Below are 16,093 nucleotides of genomic sequence, written 5' to 3' on the forward strand. Positions count from 1 at the left end.
AACTGTAAGCCTAAATTAAATTCTAATAGCAGATTGGGATAGCATGTTGTTCGCTATCAAAGGGTGGACTGTCGAAACTGGATTATTGGCTGATACAAGATCAGTTTAAAATTGAATCGCAGCGACACCATCTTGCGACTGGCCGCAAGACGCCATTTTGCGAATGGCCGCCTAAGCGCCATTTTAGATAAACTCACACTTTAGTACATGTGGCGATAATACTATTAGCATCATGCGATTGCATCCGTGACCATCGCTTTAAGTTACGGCGATTCACCAAAAGCCCATTTCATGACTTTACGTATTATAAAGGATATATTTCAGAAATGGCTTTACAGTATGTCAAAATTGGATTGCATTAGCTGAACAGAGCAAATGGCCAAGTGACAACTAGCTTGTGTAGATAAGCTTCCTGGATAACATCTGCTCTCACTCCAGGTGGCCCAGCTAGAATACACACCTTACATTAGCAGGCTTCCTGCAATGAAATAACTTCAAAGACTAGAGTGTTATCTTTGGTTTGTGTCTTGTAGCTGGGTTAATTTGCATCCACACAAGAGTCTGGGAGAATAAAGAGTTTTTCTTTTGAGCCTGGGAAAGGTGGGGGCTGCTGACAGAGGGGGCATGTGGAACTATCATGCTCAGCAATCCACACTGCTAGGTGTTCACTTAGTAAGTGAGATTTAAGTGCACCATTTCTCATACACACATTAATACGCACAATTGCACTGGTAACTAATCGCATATTAGCGAATGCATAAGATCCTGTATGAAAACACTGTTTTATTAGCTTCATGAGCACGCATCTGCCCCAAGTTAACTAGCGTCTTTATATCAAACCCCGCATACTCACACATTACATATCCACATAAAAGGTTTAATAAGCTTTAGGGTATAAGATTTAAGTAGATTCAGTTAGTATAAATGCTGTGAAATAAAGATATTTGATAACTAAGGTTTTATACATGCTAAGAAATCCGTGTTTTGTTTCGTATTGATGCGTACTCTTTCAACAGAATTCCGGTATTATCGGTGTGGAGATCGCATCATACATTCTCAACTTATGGACCGCAGAGACTTCAAGCAACAAAATGTATATTATATGAACAACTGTTAGGATGATTGCATGGGGCGGGGGGTCAGAAACCCCCAGTTGTTGGAGGCTGGGTTGAGTCTATTTGAACCAGCCTGTTAAATGCTCTGTAACAGATGCTTCCCCCATGGGAACCAATAGCTTCAGCAACAAACTTCTCTATTGTCCTGTCTATTATAAATATGTGTGCTCAAACACTGGGTCTTTAGTCTTCTGGCTGAATGCTGAATGACGACGGGGTTTCTTGCTGATGCCTAACATCTGGACCAGAAAGCGCTGCGTATGTATACTGTACTTGGGGTCTGTATAATTCCTTTGCGTCTAATTGTGTCTGGATCAATAGCGTGTAACTGACTGTACTTTTTACTTGAATAATACTTTGTGCTTCGGAACCACACGTTCTGAGTCTGGAGTCTTTTATTTACTGTATGGCTGCGTACGTCATCCTTAGAGGTTTATAGGTAGAATTTTAGCAGGTACAGGCAGGGGTATATAGAGGTTCATTTCAATATCGTCAGGGCATAGTGGTTCCAATCTGATGTGCTTGACTACCATTCTTCTCTGACTCTAAGGGGGCGATTCAATCGTTTAAACGTGGCTATTTCTTTTGGACGCCTGACAGATAAATTCAATTGTTGCTCCGCTTGGGTGTGAACAGACACAGCTGTACACATTTTTGCATGCAGCATCCCTAGGTGGCGAGCAGAAGTGTGTGACAAGTCAGCACTTGGGTGTCCAAAGCAGTATTTTAAGTGGGTTTAGCCACTTTGTGTGGCTAAACACGGTGCTTCTGCGCACTCACGCCCTAGCTGAGGAGCAATTAAATAGCTCTCCCAAAAATAATTACATTGACCCCAAAGTCTCATTGCAGCCCTGTTCTATTGTTCTAGGACCCCAAAAGAGGTGGTACTCAGTAGAATATATTGCATACCACTCAATCAGCCGAATCCCAAAAGAGGTTCTAAGACCCCTACTGGCGTTCCAATTCACAGGATGCATACCTCTATTGTATAATACTAAACCCACCAGCCAGCAGGCAGTTGTTCTTTTACTGTATAATTACAATGTCAATATCAGCTCTATGGACCAATAGCCCTACTAGCCAATAGGGAATTAGCTTTGTATTGTACACTAGCCACAATAGAATTGTATGAAAGCCGCTACTTTTTTGTGTATTGCGTGTGTGTGATCTCACATCTAATGTCTGTTTTCATTGCAAAGTATAATGTGGGGCATGTGGACAATTTGGTGCTCAGGAGTTGGTACAGTACATCTGCTTTTTATGTAAACTGTATTTTTTTTTACTATGAATGCACACCAAAAATGCATATACAGGTACAAGCATCAGTATGCAGGTTATGGCACATTTTACACATTGTGTTTTTATCTAATTATACTTCATAGGGGGTAATACTGTCAAGGCAATATTCGATGTTGTGAATATGATACTTCATTACATAAATGTTCATGGTTTCAATTGTCATGGTTACAGTAAATTTTGATGTTTTCAGACGCATTAGCGCTTGTTGTTAAACACAGTGGAGTTCTATGGGAATGCTCATTAATTACTCAGTAAACTATACAGCAGAAAATCTGTAAGAAGCATTAATAAATAAGTGCCCCTCTAATGCAAGGACAATGTTCAAGGTTTGATCTATGCAATAAAATAGCCTTGTATTTGAAGGACTGTGTGTACAAGCCCTGAGTATATATCAAATATGTTTGATTTACACTATGATCCCCGCAAGGCTGTCTTTACAGTATATGAACTCAAAGCGTAGTAAGCCCAAGCTATTTTATTCATACTTCGATAATCAGTGATTGATACAAAAACACTAGTTTATTAGCATATAAATTGTTTACATGTAGAAGTGCATAGGCAAACTTATATAATTAAAAATACATATATATATATATATATATATTTTTTTTTTCTTTAAAAAAAACATATACTGAATGTAGAAGAAGTTACGAAAAGACACAGAACAGATGTGCATAGGTGGAAGCTGCCTTCATTACCAGGATTCCTTATTCACATTATCTGGGAAATCTAATGCTCGGAAGAATGCAAACACAGAGCAGACAGAATGAACCCTTCTCTGGCGAGTCTGCACCATCAGTGCAGGTGTGTACATGCAGATCGATGTCGCACTGCAATGCATTTATATATATACAGCAGCTTGTGTGATTGCTATTACTGTTTTATGGGACTTCTAGAAGAACATTAGCTGTAACATACAGTATGCATTATAGGAATAATACCTCTCAAGGAATATATACTGGATTGCAGTGTTACTTAGATAATACTAGAGTGTTATGATCTACCTTTACAGTGTCAAATCTGTTATGTTGGATAAAACAGAATACATTTTAGAACCACTTTATTATATTGATATTGCATGAAGTATTATTGATTAATTTGTTTTTTTATCTCACATTTTCAAGAAACAGTGTCTGGAGTTCTGCAAATACAGATTGGCATATATGTTCTGATTCATAGGAGTTTTACAAAGGTATATTTATCTTCTACTGTGAATATTATGGTTTACATCATGTGCCCTTCCTCTCCTTGCTTTCATTAATGGGGAACTATGCTTCAGATTTGGCTTAGAATCCCTTTGGCCTGGCAATGATTTCAGAGGCATAAGATTGTCCTGTAATCTGTGCAGAGTATTGCCTGCAACATAGGTGTAACCAGATGTTTATAGAGAAGGTAGTGATTTAAGGAGAGGGAGAAGGGAGAGAGTTTGTGTAAGATGTCATTTACCACAGCTGTTGAACAATAAGAGGTATATTTACTAAAGGCAGATATCTCTAAGTGGTGATGTTGCCCATATCAATCTTGCATATTCTACTTAACATTTATTTAGCACCTTCTAAGAGATAACAGCTAGAATATGATTGGTTGCTATGGGCAACATCTCCACTTCTAAAAACAGGCACTTTAGTAAATATACCCCTAAGTCTGAGCATTTTCAGGTTATATATACCGGTGGTGTTTGCTGTGACATACTATACTGTATGGTCAATACTGTCTGATCACAGTTTCCTATAATTACAGTTATGGTTTGTCAATATCTTGTACAGTTTTTTTTACTCTCTTCTACTTCCAACGTTTATGTGGATGGAAAATAGTCTGTGTCATCTTCATTTTTAAAGTCTGCCTTATATATTGTCAATCAAAACTACTTCACTGTAAGAGGGTCAGCAACATTAACACATTGCCTGCCAGTTTAGAAGGCTCACACTTACAGGCTAAAAGTTCACAGGCCCTCATACATTCCCAGACTGCAGAGTTTCCACCTAGACCCAGCCCAAACACTAGAGTTTTATCTGCACAAGCCCTGCTGAAGTTATGGAGGCTGTGCGATTATATTTTATTGAGCTGGCTGATTGGTTCTAATTACAGTCTACCATTTAGATTGAGAAGCACGGAACACATTTGTAGGTGAATATAGGGTTGACAGTTCATCATTTAAGATCGTGCATTTTGGGGAAAATTTAATGAATTTGGTTTTGTCTGTTAGAAAATAGCTGTTTTAATTCAAACTGCAAATATTGCAGAACATCTGTGATTTTGGCAAATTGCTGTTCATTACATTTACCCTAATTGTAGATGTTATGTTTGTTTAGGTGCATCTTGCCTGTGTGCAATTATTATGTGCCAGAGCCATGTATCTGAATGAAAGTCAGCACAGCAGGAGGGTTAGTAAATAGCTGGCCTGTCTTCACTGGGATAATAATCTGCACTCAGATATTATACATTCTGTAGCAAGGAGATATTTTTTAAAGAGTTTCAATACCTCAAACCATAATGGAATGTGTGAATAATTAAACATTATTCCTAATAGGTCTACAAGCTGTCGCTGGATGTCACAAGACCCTACACTACACAGCTTGGCTAGCCATGGTTTGCACCCTGAACAATAATACATTTGCATGCTGTCCTCAACAAACTTTTACACTCAAATCAAAGTGATTTTTTATGGATACAGTTATGAAGGGAACCAATTCCATTCATACAAGACAATTCATCCCTGGAACACACATCTATTGCAAGCATTGCTTACATATATATGCAAATACTTAGTAAAGCTATATGTAGAGGGTGAGTAACCATACAATTGTGTTTGTGTTTATTAGTTCAATGCCAGTGCGACCCTGTCAATTCTAATGAGATATATAGATTGCCTCATCTGGTAGTGATCACCCCTCTACACTATCTGACCAATGTTTGGGGTGAGTTTTATACCAAGGCCAGTGATATAGTTATGTCCTTCATCCGATAACACAATTTAGAAGTGCAAAGTTTTCTTGTATAGTAGGTTGAATTACACCTTTCCTGTGCCCTTACTTCCAAGAGGTAAGTTACCAAGTCAGATACATTTGTCACCTGTTGGCATCCTTTATCATTGACCTCCCTCCACTTTCCTACTTGGAAGAGTTTAAGAGCCATCATGGGATACCCAAAGAGGAAACAACAAGTGAAAGTTGACTTAATAAAGTTCACAAATCAGTGCAACCATCCATTCTGCTACCAGTGCCAATAAGACAAGCATCATGTGTCTGTCGCTATATATAGATATATAAAAAGCACAGTATGATCTGGAGTTCCGTGTGCAGTTGGAAGCCTGTGGAGGAGTTGCCAGTAATTAGTGCTGGAGAAGTTTCACAAAGTGTCCTCTGAACCAGCATCCAAGGGGGAGTTTAAGTTTTCACTTTCCTGTTGATAAAGAAGAGATAGTTGTCAGAAAATGTTACTCACACCTTCCATTCACTACAAATAGATGCTTAAAATGAACTTGTCCAAAAGTCTTGGGGAGATTAATGGGTGTGGTATATTTTTTAAACATTCAAAGGTTGGTATCCCCAAAATTTTACTCAGTGTTTTATTTTGGGTTATCCATTTAGCTCCCATTTTTCTTGCCTGAAAAATCTCCCTTTTTCACCTTAAAACGCATAAAATCCGTGATAAGTTCACGTTTTCGCAATTGCGCCGGGGAAAACAGAGCACTTATCAGGATTTCTTTTCGGGACCTTGGAAGGAGTTGCAGGGCTATTGGATAGCCCCGGGGGATCCATTATCGACGAATAATTTTCGTGTTTATTGGATACCGGTCAAAATGTTGACAGCATAATGTTGACATTGCTAGAATGGTATTTTAAGATAAACCCAACTGTAAGCCTAACCCTAATTGCAGCTAAACCCTAACCCTCTCTCGCTCTCTCTTCTCCCTCCCCCTCTCTCCTCTGTCTCCTTTCCTTTCTCTCTTTTCTCTTTCATTTCTGGCTTAATTCTCTCTAATCTCTTCTGTCTCCTCTTCTCTCTTGTAAATCTAACTTGGATGTTCTTTGCTCACATCTTAGATATACCGTCCATCTAATAACTTGGTTGCTCATTATTGCAATCACAATACAAGATCCGATTTTTACCCAACATTATAGAGCCTAATCATATATATTCTATTGTATAATAATGTAGCATTATATGATCTGTCAGTTTTTATAATGTGTTCCATAAATGACTGGTACTGTATAATTGGAAAGGACAAATAACAGATTTCAAATATATATGCTGTAAACCTATTCCTATGGTATATACAGTAGAATGCACAGCAATTGCTGCATCAATACATACTGTATGTAAAGTGTATGATAGAATGTTATACCCTGCAGGTGTCACTGTTTCCACTGCTGAGACTTTAGGCAGGCTAGAAGAAGTTATTCCACCAACCTTCGTATGTACTTTGGCAACTTGTGTGTTAATGAATTATAGTACTGGTTATTCCTTACTTTGGGGCAGATGTACTAAGCTGGAAAGTGATAAATTGGAGAGTGATAAACTGCCAGCCAATCAGCTCCTTACTGTCTTTTCAAACACTGCCTGACAGTTAGGAGCTCAGTGGCTGGTACTTTATCACTCTCCATTTATCACTTTCCAGAGCTTAGTACATCTCCCTCTTTATTTTTTTTAAATAGTTTATAGAATTATACAAAGTTCTTCCCAAAAAAATAGCTACATGTGTTCTTGATTAGGAGTAAAGCAGATTATTTTTTGAGAGGTACAATTAGTCAGAGAGGATAGTAAGCTCAGACATTATACTCACTTCTCAGTCATAACCACAGTTTACAAAAAAGAACAGATAACTGTGAAGTCAAATTTAATATAACTAGATAATTAAAAAAATACCATGGATTGAAGAAAACTAAAAGTACACATTGAAATCAGTAGCTGGTCCTAATAAGAGGAATACTGTAGAGTTTATTTTCACACCCAGGACCTGATTCTGGAAGTAAAGACAAAACGAGCAAGTAACTATGAACTCCTGCAGATCCAATAAACGCTCCAATCCGATGGATCGATTATTGGATCGGTGTGTACCCTTACACACTGAGCAATTTCTAGCTCAGTGTATACTTTCTTCAGATCTCCTTAATGGTATCAGGAGGTCAGAAATGAGGTAGCGTGTGGAGCACTCCAAAACCTGACCTCCCAATCTGACAATACGCTCCTGCATATACACACTATCCAATTATCGGCTGATCGGCCCAATAATTGGATAGTGTGTACCTAGCTTAACTGTTCCTATTGTATTTCCACTCCATACTATAAGATTTTCCTCTTCAGTTATCAGTGCCCTGCTACAATAGGTCCCCACTGAAAAGGCAGTGACTACTAAATATATATGTCATGATTAGAGCAATGTTGGGCTCAATCATACGAAAACAATTGAATTTTAGTTTAGTAATTATGGGTCTATGTACTAAACATTGGAGAGAGATAAAGTGGATATAGATAAAGTATAGATAATCAGCTCCTAACTGTCACTTTACAGGTGTTTAAAAATGCCACCTTAGGAACTGATTGGTTGGTACTTTATCTCTCTCCAAGGCTTAATACATAGACTCCTGATTCAGTCGTGGACGCTAAGCTGCGCTCTCACCCAGAAAAAGGTATACAATCGCACTGTCTGCTGGAAGGACGCCCTCTATGCCTTAGAGAGCGACGGCAGAGCGAACGCACGCCAGTATAAAGACACCCACCAATCTCTTAGTACACGTCATCTCCAGGAAGTGTGTGATTAATCAGTGACATCGAGAGCTATCGGAGCTGCATGCAGCACTTGGAGTAGACCCTACCCTACCACAAGCACTGCTATCAGTGCTGTCTAAAATACAACCAAGTGACGTGTACAATGACGCTTCTTTGCTAATTATGCACACCCCTAAAACGCCATTTAGACACCCAGACACGCCTGCGTTCGCACATCCACTCCCCCATTCAGAAGCACCTACCCCTGTTACCACCCACAAATGGCGCTATCTGTCACTCAAATTAGTGTCCAGTCTGTGTACTACAAGTGCACAATTCCCGAGCACAGTGAGTGTCTCGCGCATGCGCATTTTGATGCATACGCATGCGCCAATGTGCGATTATCGGTCATAGCGTGCGAACGCATCTAAGCGAGCGGGTCTGACTCGGGCCCTCTGCTCTTCATCTCCAGGAAATATATTAAACAATCGGTAACATCGACTGACATCGGACCCATATGCAGCACTTGTGGTTGACAATACCCTACCGCAAGCACTGCGAGTGCTGCTGTGTTTAATATAGCCATGTGACGTGTATGCCGATGTTGCGTCTTAATTATGCACGCCGCAGAAACGGCATTCAGATGCACAGACGCCCCTGCTATCGCACCACCACACCCCCATTACCATCGACCACCCCCTGTCACCACCCACAAACGGCATGTCCTGCCACTCATGCTTGCGGGGCGTCTATGTACAGGGTGCGAACGCTTCCCGATCACATGGACTAGTTCGTGCAAACTCAATGCGTCTTGTACGCATGCACAGATTGCAAACATTGGCAGGCTCCGTGCGAACGCAGCCTAGCGAACGGGTCTGAATCAGGCCCTTAGTACATAGGGGGCAAACTTTGAGAATAGTTGCAACTGCAGTCTGAAGCGCTAGCCTTTTTCAGGAGATATCTGTGATATTTCCTGCATGAGACTTTTGTTACGTGGCCGGCAGGATACATAAAATCATGCAGATACTACATGATTTTAGTAAAAAGTGGCCAAATACATACCCCTAAATCTACCCTTTGTCACCTATACTTTTCTCTCACAGCATTTTGATTGTGTGGATATACAACAGGTATGGCCTGTCACATTGTTTTTTTTTCTGTATTCTCTTAAGGCTCTAGTAATCAAGACTTCCGGAGTCATTTTATGCTCCTGGTCTGATCTCATGATATGTGTAATTTGTCTTATTGTAAAACACTATGGATTTTGTAATACAGATATTGTATAGATTTATTTATGCACTGTCTTTACATCACAAGGCGCCACGTACCATATTTTTGTTTAGATTTAGATTCTTAGTTGTATCACAGACACAGTGATAAGCCGCTAACAGCGTACCCGAGACGCTAGGCTGTGACTTTAACTGCACAGTAATTAGTTTTACCTGCGTATAATGTCTGAGATAAAGCACAAAGGAACTTGCCATGAGGGAAAGCCACGAATACTCGCATCAGAGTCCTTCTTAAACATAATTAGACTCAGTCGTACACAGATGTACACATGTCACAAGCCCGTCAGTGTACGCTGCCAATGCAGTTTTGTCGCTTCCAGTTGTTTTATTTATGTTAATAAGATGCACATTTTGAGCCGAGTTGCACAGGACCTGGCACGCCGCAAGGGGCTATTTGGCGTGACTTGAGCCACAGTACAAAAGTACACATCTGTAATAATCATGTCGTTTCTTCCCAAAAATAATCATATAATATGTCTATATTTAATATACAAATTTTGCAGACAGTTGCATGGAATAGTGCACCAGTAGACATAAAAAGGGTTATTAGGAGAAAGTATTTTTCTAAGTCATATTTTCTAAATGTTCCTACTCACTCTCCAGACCGTGTCCTGCCCACGTCATTTACTGTACTGTAGGTCTGAATTCAGTGCATGCAAAATGCTAGAGTCCCAACTTTATATTCCATTTTTTGTGTGTTTATATAAAGAGACAATCTACACGTGTCTGAGTGTATATACATTTTACAGCTTCTATAAATGTTACAAGCAAAGCATATGCGCTGTTAGTAAAGTATATTTAGTGACACTGTGTGTGGTATTGCCAATGATGTGCCTGTATAAGAATGTGTACTGGTCTTCTATTTATAAATGGTTTATAGCTGTTAAATGATACAATCACACTAGCTAAAGCATGGCTGATAGACAAAAGTAAATCACACTGTGGACAGTCGCGATGGAAATGTGTGAAATGACTACTTTATAGTGGGTGCTATATTACATATAAAAACCAGATGTTCTCAGGTCTGACTTGGAAAAAACATTTCTGTTTACTGTTTTTCTCATTGTGATAAACCAGGTGCCCCTGGGAAACATTCAGGTGGCATATGAGCATAGCTACAGTATGGTAAAATCCATGGCATGGATCACAGAAATGTGTACTTTATTCACTTATCAATGCACGATAATGTCAAAGTATGCCTATTATTATTATTACTATTATTATGTAACTCGCTGCAAGCACCAGAGCAATTCAACATTGAAGTATACAAAAGTAGGTGAAAATGTTAGTTATCACCTGCTTTGTTTTGTACAAAATAAGTGATGATGAACAGACCCCTCTATCTCACATGAAGGTTAAAATTGAGTTACAAAATTGCTAGTATTATCTATGCTCATTTACAGTACAGCCTTATTCTGTGCTCATATAAAATGATGTAAGGTAGGAGAAAGTTTAGATGTTGCATTGCTACTACAAGCTATCAGCACAAGGGCAGACTGAAAATAAGGGCCCCATTTAAGAATGTACTAAATGTTGCATATTTAATTTACTATCGCAGGGATATTAACGAATCTGCCACTGGCATTTAACAGTACTTACCACTCCGGCAACTATACCCTTCCTCAGCAGCGTCCTTTGATGGTTGCTGTGCGCATGACACTTTCACCCGGCGGGAACACAGCATAGCCTGGAAGGCTTTGCTGATGCTGGAAAGGCTGTTGCTGAGTCCCCATTGCTGGCAATGGGAACAGTAACGCTCTCTCCATCTATAGATAGCTTAAGAGATAACAGTGACAAACAGAGGTAACTTAGATTACTGCTGTGTGTTATATAGCAAGTGCTATAAGGGTTATGTTTTGTTGTTAAATGGGGCCCTAAGGATCATGGATCCAGGTTGATGAAGACATATTTTATCTCATTGAGGGGGAGATTTATCAAAGTTTGGAGATATATAGGGCGAGATGCATGACGCATGGCATTCATGATGTGATGCATCCCACCACCCTGCGCATGTATGCCAGCGTTAGTAATGCTGGTATGCATGAAGAACCCTGCAAAGGACCGCTCTCTCGCTCTCTAGTCTCATTCTGTGCATGCCGCAGGGGGTGCTGAGAAGGAACCAATTGGATCCCTCTCACAGCACTCACCGAATAGAAGCCCACAGGATTCTATATAGGGTAACGCCATCAGAAGATGGCGTTACCCACCGCATCCAAGCCCCAGGATGTATCGCATTCCAAGGCTTGGTGCATATGTGAAATGCAGTCAAACCCGCTTTTTCGGGGTTTTACTGCATTTCTCCCCTTGCTGCATCCCATTCATAATGTGAAAAGAGATATAAAGTACCAACCAATCAGGTCCTGCTCCGGCACTCGCATCCAAAAGGGGCAGCTGTCGATGTTGATTGACAGCTGCCCCGTTTGGAAGGCGAGCGGGGGGGGGGTGGCTGAGCAAACAGAGGCGTTCCTGCAGGAACGCCTCTGTTTGTGGGCGGCCCTACTGACGTCACTAGTGATGTCAGTAGGTGGACTTCCTGCTCTAATAGTGCAGGAAGTCCACTAGGGCTTGCGGCAACGAGACCCTACTGCAAGGGTCTCGTCGCAAGCCCGATGGTCGCGATGGTCTTGACCATCACGACCATCATCATGGCCGCCCGCATAAGCTGTGGGTGGGGGGGCCGCAACAAAAAAAAACACACGCCCTGATTCAGAGCGAGCGCTCGCTTTTTGCGAGCGGCTCTGAATCAGACCCAGAGATCCATGTGTACTAAGCAGTCACTTAACAGAGAGAAACAGTCGCTCCTACTTCACTTTTTACAATTTTGAATCAGGAGGCGGTGCTTACTTATGGGGGGCATCCACTAGACGATTTTATCCCTGTCCAACCTCTTAACGAGTTTCCCTTGAATTTTCCCTTGAAATTTGATCTTCCACTCTGAATGATTAGCAAACGATTTGCAAACGATTTGCAAAAGATCTAACGATAAACTATGTTGTTTCAATCTGTGATTGAGAGCTTTCAGCTATAGTGGGCAGATAGTGGTTCATCGTTTGATCGTTCAGCGTGAATGATGTGTAAACGATGTGTAAACGATTTGTAAGCAATCAAGTGAAATTGACCTGCATGTTCAGTCAATAGAGGAGACAATCAAACGACCAGCGGGAGTGCGCATCGTACATCGTTAGAAACAATTACTGCACGATTTGCAAACGATTTTTAAATGATTGAACGATAACGATATCGTTATCGTTCAATCACCTGCTAAAATCGTCTAGTGGATGCCCCCCATTAGTCATACACATCCTGACTGGCCGACTTCCAGCTTAATGTTTTTTTTCAAATAAACTTTATTGACAAACAAAACAAAGATGACATCTAGAATGCAACTTTTCACACTGTAGGAGGCAGATAACGGCAGCTAGAGGAGGTAAAGCTGGCGCTGGAGAAGACAGCTGACAATAAGTGACCTATCTCTTTAGTAACACCTGGGATGTGCAGTAAAAGTGTGTATGTAGATGTGTTTTTCCTGCTGGCACTTGTAGAATCACAAGGGACAGCATACCTGCTCCTCCAGGGCCTGCTGGTGTTTGGAGCGCAATTAGCAAAAAATATTGAAAATAAAAAGCACACACCTCATTTTTGAAAACATTTTATTATAAACAAAAACAAACTCACATACAGCCAGTGGCGTAACTACAGTCCCTGCAGCCACAGCGGTGGCTTGGGTCGCCGAGGAATGAGGGCGGCGCCGGTGTCAAAGAAGTGAGGGGAGAGCTGCACTGACTGCTGTGCCTACGCTGCCGCCAGAGTGACTATCAGGTGGGGCGTGTGGGAGTTGGTGAATCACCTGCGGTGATACAGGGCTGGGCAGCGGCTGCTCTTGGCTGTGTGAGGATGAAGACCATCGGGTCCTTACCCAGAACACCAGGGGCGGATTGGACCGGTCCTATTGTCCCCACACTGGCGACCCTTCACTCACTCCCTCCGCGGGCCGCTGGGCCGGATGCTGTGATCGGAGTTCAGCTCCGATCAGGCAAAAGCAGACAGCTTCAGTTCTGCTTACTGAAGCAAAAGAATTATGGCCGACGGGGGAGCTTTCACAGCAGCTCCTCCCATAAGCCTTTGCGGAGTCGTCAGTCACCACTGATACCTCCGCCTCCAGCCCGTGAGTCATTCACGCATCCGCAGCTTGTCTCTACACCTCCCCTGTCCCCTTGGACTGCCACAATGAGCAGCCTGCGGCAGGCAAGACTGGAAAGGAGCATGAGCCTGCCAAGTAGTGTGATAGGCTGTAAGTAAACCTGTTACATACTTATATAGTGCTGTCCTACCTGTGGTGTGTGTGTATATATATATATATATATATATATATTATATACTGTATATGTATATATATTCATATATTCCTTATAAACAGGCAGGCAGATATGTATAACATTATATATATATGTATATATATATATATATATATATATATTATCCAAAGGCCGCACTCGCATCATCAGCATTAATAGTGTCCTGGGGTGTCACCCATGACGTCCATACAGGAAATCCAAAAATATAGAAAAATAAGAAGCACTCACCAGATTTTCAGCACATAAGAAATATCAAAATTTTAATTCTCGCATATTCCATGAAAACGGGTAAAATCAGTCTCGACGTTTCGATCCTATCTTTACCATCCTCGGGAGATACAGCAATACACTGTGTACAACAAAGATCAACCAATCCTTAGAGATCCTAAGCTAAACTAAGCGTCACCCACTAGGTCACTAAATACCCCTGGTGGTTAGTCCAAAGGCGCCAAAACAGAGCATTGACAGCCTCCTCCAATCATTTCATCAAGCACGCATGGCTTACCACATTATTGTCCTCACACAACAAACCACCACTTCTGGAGTTCAAGCTGCCCATAGACATCAGCAGGAATATTGTGGCTGTGCTTCCACCAAGTGGAACGCACACGTCACTTCCCCTTTCGCCAGACGGGACAGTGCTCCGACACGTGGAACGCACGCATCACTTAAGCCAACCACACACTATGATTGGAGTAAACACACTGCCAATAACGCATCAGTGCCGTTACCTGGCCGCCCAGCCACCGTAGCCATGGCGATCTCATAGAAACAGGCTGCCTGTTATCATTATAGCAGCCTGATAACCTACAATAATCAATAGTTATATACAGCCTCAGATAACTAAATTATGCTCTATTTGCCACGGCACCTAGCAATATTGTGTATATTTATGTGTGTATAAAATGTTATGCATATCTGCCTGCCTGTTTATAAGGAATAGCTGCAGACCGTGGCAAGAAAAGTAATATGATATATATTATATCGAATATTTTATATATATCAAACGCCTAATTGAACATTTTGTAAAATACAGCCCTCATTCGTCACTTCATTCCTCACCCAATTCCTGTGGTATGGGAAAGGGGGAGGGGTCCTCTCTTTTGTTTCATTTAGGCAATCCAATGAATAGAAATAAAATACCCCATAACATACTGTATAACAAGGATTTGCTCATACAGAGCCAAACACGAATGTGGTACAAGTGGTATATCTTTTCTTTTTATGCAGTAGGAAAATCCATTAGTCTGAGGTCTACTGTAATGCATAGAAGTAATACGCTGCTAGCGTTTTATACACTTAACATGTATCTTGCGTTATTATTTTGCCCGTGCAGCCCCCCTTCACTGGAATGAGCTCCCTCGCTCGATCAGGCTCTCTCCAACCTTGCAGAGCTTCAAACGTGCACTGAAAACCCACCTGTTCACCAAAGCGTACCCTTCCACCACATAACCATGTTACCAGGTCTCTGTCCCTCCCGCCTCAGCCATCTCTACCTTGCTTACTTCCTGCACTCAGGTCCCTCTCTACACACTCACGCCTCATGTCATCTGTCTGTCTCCCCTCTCCCCTAGATTGTAAGCTCCTAGGCCCAGGGTCCTCCTCCCCAATGTCTCACAGCCCTCTTCTCTAGCACTTCTATGACAGCCTTCACCTTCCCAGCTGTATTGTGTATGGAGGATTGTGTTGCTAATTGTTACTTGTGCTCTGTTTATAAGTATTTACTGTATTGTAATGTAATGTTCTGTGTACCCTGTACTGTATGTGCGGCGCTGCGGACCTCTTGTGGTGCCCTATAAATAAAATGTAATAATAATAATTATAATTAATTATTTCAGCCAAAAACATGAAAAGCATATGAATCTGAAAGTGAAAATGAACGATAAGCAAATATTTTACTTCTTTATCTAACCCAGTGGTTCAAACACTTTCTTGAGTCACAGCTCCCTAGACTAAGGCTCGTATTCAATTTGAGGCGAAAAGCCGGAATCGGCGAAAAAGTTTTCGCCAGGTGGAAAAGTATCGTCATATTCAATTTGAAAGACTTTCCGCCTAGGTGGAAAGTCAATGTAATGTAATATGCGGAAAAGTTTCGCCTATGAATAGCAGGTGGAAAAAAGTGCAGAATTGGGGATTTGGGGTGCAACGTTGTGGGAACCCCATGTGGCCTTCAGACAGTCCCCCAAAGGTAAACTGCGTCAAAATAAAATAAAAAAACAGTTAAGAACACCCCTAAAAATCACTTTCATTTTGGGGGCGAAATTTTTTTTTTTAGGGGGACAAAGTTAAAAACTAGCGAACTAGACTCTCGGGGGGTCCCCAA

General features: G+C 41.2%; 1 protein-coding gene across 1 annotated transcript in view; it reads right to left on the bottom strand.

The window, feature by feature from the left end:
• Nucleotides 1–2,937: 2,937 nt before the first annotated feature.
• Nucleotides 2,938–16,093, bottom strand: part of CXCL12 (C-X-C motif chemokine ligand 12) — an 88,654-nt gene continuing 75,498 nt past the window's right edge. Inside the window, exon 4 of the mRNA XM_088459784.1 lies at nt 2,938–5,816. Coding sequence (XP_088315910.1) covers nt 5,801–5,816 — 16 coding nt within the window. The 3' untranslated portion in view covers nt 2,938–5,800. The remainder of the gene's footprint in view (nt 5,817–16,093) is intronic.

This window comes from Taudactylus pleione, unplaced genomic scaffold (assembly GCF_031769625.1).
Source record: "Taudactylus pleione unplaced genomic scaffold, aTauple2 ptg000935l, whole genome shotgun sequence".
NCBI lineage: Eukaryota > Metazoa > Chordata > Amphibia > Anura > Myobatrachidae > Taudactylus > Taudactylus pleione.